Source organism: Scyliorhinus torazame, chromosome 2 (assembly GCF_047496885.1).
Source record: "Scyliorhinus torazame isolate Kashiwa2021f chromosome 2, sScyTor2.1, whole genome shotgun sequence".
In the NCBI taxonomy this organism is placed as follows: Eukaryota; Metazoa; Chordata; class Chondrichthyes; order Carcharhiniformes; family Scyliorhinidae; genus Scyliorhinus; species Scyliorhinus torazame.
In genome coordinates this window covers 277,527,858-277,537,891 of record NC_092708.1, presented here as the reverse complement: position 1 = coordinate 277,537,891, position 10,034 = coordinate 277,527,858, and the positions used below count along the sequence as shown (strand labels likewise).

The 10,034-nt window shown below is 42.7% G+C and overlaps 1 protein-coding gene across 7 annotated transcripts in view; it reads right to left on the bottom strand.

Annotated features, from left to right (window-relative positions):
* Positions 1 to 2,026: 2,026 nt before the first annotated feature.
* The window catches only part of LOC140398947 (RNA-binding protein 25-like), a 227,116-nt gene continuing 219,108 nt past the window's right edge, over positions 2,027 to 10,034 (bottom strand). For all 7 annotated transcript variants that reach the window (XM_072487996.1, XM_072487972.1, XM_072487945.1 and 4 more), the window contains one exon: positions 2,027 to 4,278. In XM_072487996.1, coding sequence (XP_072344097.1) covers positions 4,186 to 4,278 — 93 coding nt within the window. In that variant the 3' untranslated portion in view covers positions 2,027 to 4,185. The remainder of the gene's footprint in view (positions 4,279 to 10,034) is intronic.

The window sequence follows — 10,034 nt, the reverse complement described above, 5'->3', positions numbered from 1 at the left end:
ATATTTGGACTTGCCAGAGCTGCAGACACGAGGCGGGGGTGGGGGGGCAGATGTTTAGCTTTTGCCTCATTGATTGCACGTGGAGGTCAGCTTCTCCGCCCTGTGCCTCAGTATGGCTTGGGTACCTGGTGGAGTTCCTGTATTTGGAGAAAGTTAAATTTGCTTGGGGGGGGGGGGGGGGCAATGTGGGGTTCCTCAACAAAGAACAAAGAAATGTACAGCACAGGAACAGGCCCTTCGGCCCTCCAAGCCCTTGCCGACCATGCTGCCCGACTAAACTACAATCTTCTACACTTCCTGGGTCCGTATCCCTCTATTCCCATCCTATTCATGTATTTGTCAAGATGCCCCTTAAATGTCACTATCGTTCCTGCTTCCAGCACCTCCTCCGGTAGCGAGTTCCAGGCACTCACTACCCTCCGTGTAAAAAACTTGCCTCGTACATCTACTCTAAACCTTGCCCCTCTCACCTTAAACCTATGCCCCCTAGTAATTGACCCCTCTACCCCGGGGAAAAGCCTCTGACTATCCACTCTGTCTATGCCCCTCATAATTTTGTAGACCTCTATCAGGTCTCCCCTCAACCTCCTTCGTTCCAGTAAGAACAAACCGAGTTTATTCAACCGCTCCTCATAGCTAATGCCCTCCATACCAGGCAACATTCTGGTAAATCTCTTCTGCACCCTCTCGAAAGCCTCCACATCCTTCTAGTAGTGTGGCGTCCAGAATTGAACACTATACTCCAAGTGTGGCCTAACTAAGGTTCTATACAGCTGCAACATGACGTGCCAATTCTTATACTCAATGCTCCGGCCAATGAAGGCAAGCATGCCGTATGCCTTCTTGACTACCTTCTCCACCTGTGTTGCCCCTTTCAGTGACCTGTGGACCTGTACTCCTAGATCTCTTTGACTTTCAATACTCTTGAGGATACCATTCACAGTATATTCCCTACCTGCATTAGACCTTCCAAAATGCATTACCTCACATTTGTCCGGATTAAACTCCATCTGCCATCTCTCCGCCCAAGTCTCCAAACAATCTAAATCCTGCTGTATCCTCTGACAGTCCTCATCGCTATCCGCAATTCCACCAACCTTTGTGTCGTCTGCAAACTTACTAATCAGACCAGTTACATCTTCCTCCAAATCATTTATATATACTACAAACAGCAAAGGTCCCAGCACTGATCCCTGTGGAACAACACTGGTCACAGCCCTCCAATTAGAAAAGCATCCTTCCATTGCTACTCTCTGCCTTCTATGACCTAGCCAGTTCTGTATCCACCTTGCCTGCTCACCCCTGATCCCGTGTGACTTCACCTTTTGTACTAGTCTACCATGAGGGACCTTGTCAAAGGCCTTACTGAAGTCCATATAGACAACATCCACTGCCCTACCTGCATCAATCATCTTAGTGACCTCCTCGAAAAACTCTATCAAGTTAGTGAGACACGACCTCCCCTTCACAAAACCATGCTGCCTCTCACTAATACGCCCATTTGCTTCCAAATGGGAGTAGATCCTGTCTCGAAGAATTCTCTCCAGTAATTTCCCTACCACTGAAGTAAGGCTACCGGCCTGTAGTTCCCTGGATTATCCTTGCTACCCTTCTTTAACAGAGGAACAACATTGGCTATTCTCCAGTCCTCTGGCTATTCTCCAGTCCTCTGGGACATCACCACAAGAGACGAGGTCTATTTATTCTACACTTTAAAGAGCTGATTACCATCAGTTGCTAAGGGGAGGGATGTAGGGGAGGCTGTTGGTTGGTGGAGAGGGGGTGGGGGAGGGTTGTGTTGTTTTGCATTGTTTTATATATAAAATTTTAAAGCTGAACAAAACGATTTTAAAAACAATTAGAAAGACATTACTTTTAAACCTATTCAGTAATAACATACTGCAAAAACTTTACATGATGGCAGAATGCAGTCTTGTTGTTTCAAGTGGACACTGATCCCTCAGCAAAAATGTACTCTGAATCGTATTTCAGGACAGTTTTTCACAGTACAAGACTAAGAAAACAATTAAAACAAGATGTTTAATCTGGTCCTGAAAGGATAGGATTTACATGACCCTGGGATTACTTATTCAGCATTTCATTGAAAAAAGCGTGAGTAATAACATAAGTAATAACTCGGGGTGAATTGGTGGCAGTGAAACCCATAAGTCCCTTGTGGGAATTGGAAATCCAAGTAAAGTTGTGTGTCCCTCTGGCTAATAACAGATGGTCATCATTATTCCAAACTATAGCAGTACGTAAAATAGTACCTCGCGTATTGATCTGTGCTATCCTGACCCTTTGAAGTCTGAAGAATCTGGGTTCAAATGTTTTTTTTTTTTAAAACACTGCACAGAATTGTCCAAATAATTGGGCAGCACAAGTGATTAGCACTGTGGCTTCACAGTGCCAGAGTCCCAGGTTTGATTCTCCGCTGGGTCAGTCTGTGCGGAGTCTGCACGTTCTCCCCGTGTCTGCGTGGGTTTCCTTCGGGTGCTCCGGTTTCCTCCCACAGTCCAAAAACGTGCAGGTTAGGTGGATTGCCCATGATAAATTTCCCTTAATGACCAAAGAAAGGTTAGGAGGGGTTATTGGGATAGGGTGGAAGTGAGGGTTTAAGTGGGTCAGTGCAGACTCGATGGGCCGAATGGCCTCCTTCTGCATTGTATGTTCTATGTTCTAATTTGTTTTCTTATACTCATTCTACATGGATTTTACACCAGATGTGACCCAGGAAATCAGTGTGCTTCTCTCTCTCTCCAGAGAGCACCAGTAGACATATACAGCACTATTTTTAAAAAGCACAAGTCATTTACAAAAAAAAAATCCAAACGGGTATATACAAATGGGGTGGATCATTTAGTCCATGATTTGACATAACTCAGCGGCTCAGCCTAGGTTGTGGGGGAAAAAAAGATTGATTTTAAAAGCAAAATTCTAATGCATGCTCTCTTGACAGTGCCAACTCGCAAAATTAACTTCACTTTCTTTATTGTAACGGTTAGTAATCACCCATGTGATTACAATAGTTCTCTTTTTTGTAATCAGAACGGCTCTTTTTTCTGTGAGTTGTCTGTCAACTACACTATCAAGTCTAGAATTCCAAAATCTTTTTTTTTTTAAATGAAAGGAAAACTATAAATACTTCACATTATGTCAGGACTCAATAGAACACTTCCAAATCTGTCATAAATAATCTCATCACATTTTGGAGTCCCACACATCTCCCACTTAGGCTGCTCAACATTTTGCATTAAAGACTTTCAAAAGTAAAGCCTCGCAACCATTCCAGATTAAAATAAACAACTTCTGGATTCAGTTACTTAAGATCAAAAAGACCCATTAAAGAGATAGCATTCCTTTTAATGGGCCTACATAGATTGTATTTCTAAGCCAACCATGAAGCCAACATCTTACAGTTTAAAACACATTACACCCTTTACAAACAAAGGTCATTGTAGTTTATTAAAACTTCACCCCAAAATAATTACATGAGGCTGACAAAAACAATAGCTTTCTCCTTGTATTCTCATCAAATAATTTTGGCTATATAAAAAAATGGAAAATGTTCAGATTTGATTTCAAAACACATTCTCAGTTAAACCTATGTTGGCAACTAAAGGGGATACAGATCTCTTTAAAAAGTCAACTAAGACATTGGCAAACCTTTTTATTTATTTCAAAACCATTTAAACCCTATTCTGTCACCTGCTGGAAATGCAAACATTTTAAATGCAACCTTTAAAATATTTTCATAATGTTGATGAGAAAACATTTCTGCATCATTCAAAGTTCTTCTTCTCAAAATTACTCGTTTCAAAACAAAAAGTGTATAAACATCTTATTTCTAAACCTGCTCCTCCATATCCAGGAACAACCTGGATATTAAGTGCAAATACCTTGCATCAATACATCACAACCTTCCATAAACGTAACACCGACAGAACAGTGTGTTGGTGATGAAGCATTCAATTTATAAAAAATAACCAGTCATTTATCTTAGTGAAATAAAGAGGGATGATTCAGGGATATGACAAACCAAAGGAATGGGACAGGACTTCACATTATCTCTAAAATAAAAAATACAAGCTTCACAAGTGCCTCTGAAGACAGATGAAAGTTACAATTCTGAAGGATGGAAGAAATGTTTACAAAAGACATATTCCTATGTGTATGAATTACAATCTATTTAACAAGTCCTATCTTTTTAGCCTCCGTTTCATATATTAATAACCTCCACATCTTCACAATGAAGACTTCTGCTTCTTCATCCAGTACCTGGAGGAGGAAATAATATTCAGTTTAATATAATCTAAAGTAATTTCACTTTTTTGGTTCCCTCCTTCATTTCCCATCCACGTACCGATTCAACCCGGGGTAGATTTCCCTGGCCACTACCAAATTCCTGGCACTTTGTTCTAATGACCTCTCACCGTGAGACGTTTTAAGACAATGAAATGTCATTAAGTATTGTGAGAGATGTCAAAGCAGAGATGTATTTGGCATGGGGCATGCTTTCCTTTATCAACCAGGGCAATAAAAATTGGGAGGTCATGCTGCAAAAGGATAGAACCTTAGTTAGGCCACACTTGGAATACAAGTGTTCAATTCTGGTCGCCACACTATCAGAGGGATGTGGAGGTTTTGGCGAGGGTACAGAATGTTGGCCTGGTATGGAGGGCATTAGCGATGAGAGGTTGGATAAATTTGGTCTGTTCTCACTGGAACAACGGAGGTTGAGGGGCAAACTGATAGAAGTCTACAAACGTATGATGGGCATGGACAGAGTGGATAGTCAGAAGTTTTTTCCCAGGGTGGAAGAGTCAATTACTAGGGAACATAGGTGTAAGGTGCGAGGGGCAAAGTTTAGAGGAGATGTGCAAGGGAAATGTTTCACACAGAGCGTAGAGTGTGCCTGGAACTTGCTATCAGGTGGAAGCAGGTACGATAGTGACATTTAAGGGGTGCCTTGAATGTATACAAACATGAATATGATAGGAATAAAGGGAGACGGAGCCCGAAAGTGTAGATGATTTTAGGTTAGACGGACAGCATGGTCAGCGCCTGTTCCTGTGCTGTAGTTTTCTTTGTTGACATTTACACAGGGCAGATAATTTTTTTCCCTAAATTTAGAGTGCTCAATTCATTTTTCCCAATTAAGGGGCAATTTAGCACGGGCAATCTACCTACCCTGCACATCTTTGGGTTGTGAAGGCGAAACCCCTGCAAACACGGGAAGAATGTGCAAACTCCACACGGACAATGACCCAGAGCCGGGATCGAACCTGGGGCCTCGGCGCTGTGAGGCAGCAATGCTTACAACTGCGCCACCGTGCTGCCCTCAGGGCAGATAAATTAATGGTGATGAGCCCATAACTCTGGCTAAATTGAAGAAGGGTTGCACAGCCACAGGAGCATCCCATCAAAAATCATCATCAAAAACCAGTACAGATCAGGGATTGAATCTCAGACCTTCCAGGTCATTGAGTTCGTTTCAGGAACAATTTAAATAAACAATTGCAAACTTGAAGCCAAAGTTATTCTTTAAAATACAATACACTACAATGTAACAGGATAGCATTCCTTCCAGTATTAGCCCAGAAGGCTTTAAAAATATTTTCAATTTGTGATTAAAATGATGAAATAAGTAATGCTACAGGAATCTCAAGACAATGGAATACCTAGCTAGTTCCAAGCTAACATTTAAGTGAAAACTGAATTGGGGACTGCCGCAATACCTTGAGTAGTATTTCATCACAGCCCAGCACGTAATCTAGTAAAGCCAAACAGACTGCCGGTGTCACCCACGATATTAAATGTTCTTGTCCACAATATGCGCAAGTTGCTATCATCCTTTCATAGATTCCTTGGTGTGTGATGATAAAGACCTGCCAGTTTTCTGTATATACAGTTTGGATGCACATCATCATTTGCATCAATTAAGAATGATTCATTAAATGGTGTATGTTAACTTGTACTGTGCTTAAGTGCATGGAGATTGTGGGCATTAACTGAGGATTCACTTAAACCTCCATAAATAGACAGTCTGAAACAGAGATTGTTTGATTAGGTGATGCCTGGCCGCACCAGAGATTTGTACAGCTGCAACATGACCTCATGGCTCCGAAACTCAATCCCTCTACCAATAAAAGTTAACACACCGTACGCCTTCTGAACAACCCTCTAAACCTGGGTGGCAACTTTCAGGGATCTATGTACATGGACACTCAGATCACACACACACAAACACTCACACAAAAACACACACACTCATACACACACACACACAAAAACACTCATACACAAAAACACACACACAAAAACACACACACACAAAAACACACACACACAAACACACACACACACAAACACAAAAACACACACACACACAAACAAAAACACACACACACAAACAAAAACACACACACACAAGGGCTAAAGGGCCTGTACTGCGCTGTAATGTTCTATGTTCTATGACCTGTGAAACCACTCTAAAGCCATTTACACTATTCCCTTATCGTCCATATGTCTATCCAATGACCATTTGAATGCCCTTAATGTTGGCGAGTCCACCACTGTTGCAGGCAGAGCATTCCACGCCCTTACTACCTCTGACATCTGTCTTATATCTATCTCCCCTCAATTTAAAGCTATGTCCCCTCGCGCTAGACATCACCATCTGATCGTCTTGTATGCCTCAATTAAGTCACCTCTTAACCTTCTTCTCTCCAACGAAAACAGCCTCAAGTCCCTCATAGGATCTTCCCTCCATACCAGGCAACATTCTGGTAAATCTCCTCTGCACCCTTTCCAATGCTTCCACATCCTTCCTATAATGCGGTGACCAGAATTGCACGCAATACTCCAAATACGGCCGCACCAGACTTTTGTACAGCTGCAACATGACCTCATGGCTCCGAAACTCTACCAATAAAAGCTAACACACCGTACGCCTTCTTAACACTCCTCTCAATCTGGGTGGCAACTTTCGGGGATCTATGTACATGGACACCGAGATCACACACACAACCACTTATACACACAGACAAAAACACATATACACACACTCACAAAAACACTCAAACACACAAGCAAAAACACATACACAATAAAACACATACACAAAAACACATTCATACACACAAAAACACTCATTCATACACACAAAAACACTCACAAAAACACTCATACACATACACACACACAAAACGTCATAGATACACACACACAAAAACACTCATACATACACACAACACAAAAACACTCACTCACACACACAAAAAAACTCACTCATTCATACACAAAAACAACCATACACACAAAAACAATCATAGACAAAAACATTCATACACACAAAAACACTTCTATACACACACAAAAACACTGATACATACACGCACACACAAAAACACTCATTCATACACATACATACACACACACAAAAACACTCATACATACACACACAAAACACACACATACACATGGAACATTACAGCGCAGTACAGGCCCTTCGGCCTGTTGCGCCGACCCGTGAAACCACTCTAAACCCCATCTACACTGTTCCCTTATCGTCCATATGTCTATCCAATGACCATTTGAATGCACTTAATGTGGGCGAGTCCACTACTGTTGCAGGCAGGGCATTCCACGCCCTTACTACTCTGAGTAAAGAACCTACCTCTGACATCTGTCTTATATCTATCTCCCCTCAATTTAAAGCTGTGTCCCCTCGTGCTAGACATCACCATCCAAGGAAAAATGCTCTCTGTCCACCCTATCCAATCCTCTGATCCTCTTGTATGCCTGAATTAAGTCACCTCTTAACCTTCTTCTCTCTAACGAAAACAGCCTCAAGTCCCTCAGCCTTTCCTCATAAGATCTTCCCTCCATACCGGGCAACATTCTGGTAAATCTCCTCTGCACCCTTTCCACTGATTCCACATCCTTATGACCTCCTGGCTCCGAATCTCAATCCCTCTACCAATAAAAGCTAACACACCGTACGCCTTCTTAACAACCCTCTCAACCTGGTTGGCAACTTTCAGGGATCTATGTACATAGACACCGAGATCACACACACAAAAATGCGCACACACACACTCACAGACACACAAAAACAATCACTCACAGACACACAAAAACAATCACTCACAGGCACACAAAAACAATCACTCACAGGCACACAAAAACAATCACTCACAGGCACACAAAAACAATCACAGACACACAAAAACAATCACAGACACACAAAAACAATCACAGACACACAAAAACAATCACAGACACACAAAAACAATCACAGACACACAAAAACAATCAGACACACAAAAACAATCAGACACACAAAAACAATCACTTACAGACACACAAAAACAATCACACACAGACACACAAAAACAATCACACACAGACACACAAAAACAATCACACACAGACACACAAAAACAATCACAGACACACAAAAACAATCACAGACACACAAAAACAATCACAGACACACAAAAACAATCACAGACACACAAAAACAATCACAAAGAACAAAGAAATGTACAGCACAGGAACAGGCCCTTCGGCCCTCCAAGCCCGTGCCGACCATGCTGCCCGACTAAACTACAATCTTCTACACTTCCTGAGTCCGTATCCTTCTATTCCCATCCTATTCATGTATTTGTCAAGATGCCCCTTAAATGTCACTACCGTCCCTGCTTCCACCACCTCCTCCGGTAGCGAGTTCCAGGCACCCACTACCCTCTGCGTAAAAAACTTGCCTCGTACATCTACTCTAAACCTTGCCCCTCTCACCTTAAACCTATGCCCCCTAGTAATTGACCCCTCTACCCTGGGGAAAAGCCTCTGACTATCCACTCTGTCTATGCCCCTCATAATTTTGTATACCTCTGTCTATGCCCCTCAACCTCCTTCGTTCCAGTGAGAACAAACCGAGTTTATTCAACCGCTCCTCATAGCTAATGCCCTCCATACCAGGCAACATTCTGGTAAATCTCTTCTGCACCCTCTCTAAAGCCTCCACATCCTTCTGGTAGTGTGGCGACCAGAATTGAACACTATACTCCAAGTATGGCCTAACTAAGGTTCTATACAGCTGCAACATGACTTGCCAATTCTTATACTCAATGCCCCGGCCAATGAAGGCAAGCATGCCGTATGCCTTCTTGACTGCCTTCGCCACCTGTGTTGCCCCTTTCAATGACCTGTGCCCTAGATCTCTTTGACTTTCAATACTCTTGAGGGTTCTACCATTCACTGTATATTCCCTACCTGCATTAGACTTTCCAAAATGCATTACCTCACATTTGTCTGGATTAAACTCCATCTGCCATCTCTCCGCCCAAGTCTCCAAACAATCTAAATCCTGCTGTATCCTCGGACAGTCCTCATCGCTATCCGCAATTCCACCAACCTTTGTGTCGTCTGCAAACTTACTAATCAGACCAGTTACATTTTCCTCCAAATCATTTATATATACTACAAAGAGCAAAGGTCCCAGCACTGATCCCTGTGGAACACCACTGGTCACAGCCCTCCAATGAGAAAAGCATCCTTCCATTGCTACTCTGCCTTCTATGGCCTAGCCAGTTCTGTATCCGCCTTGCCAGCTCACCCCTGATCCCGTGTGACTTCACCTTTTGTACTAGTCTACCATGAGGGACCTTGTCAAAGGCCTTACTGAAGTCCATATAGACAACATCCACTGCCCTACCTGCATCAATCATCTTAGTGGCCTCCTCGAAAAACTCTATCAAGTTAGTGAGACACGACCTCCCCTTCACAAAACCGTGCTGCCTCTCACTAATACGTCCATTTGCTTCCAAATGGGAGTAGATCCTGTCTCTAAGAATTCTCTCCAGTAATTTCCCTACCACAGAAGTAAGGCTCACCGGCCTGGAGTTCCCGGGATTATCCTTGCTACCCTTCTTAAACAGAGGAACAACATTGGCTATTCTCCAGTCCTCCGGGACATCCCCTGAAGACAGCGAGGGTCCAAAGATTTCTGTCAAGGCCCCAGCAATTTC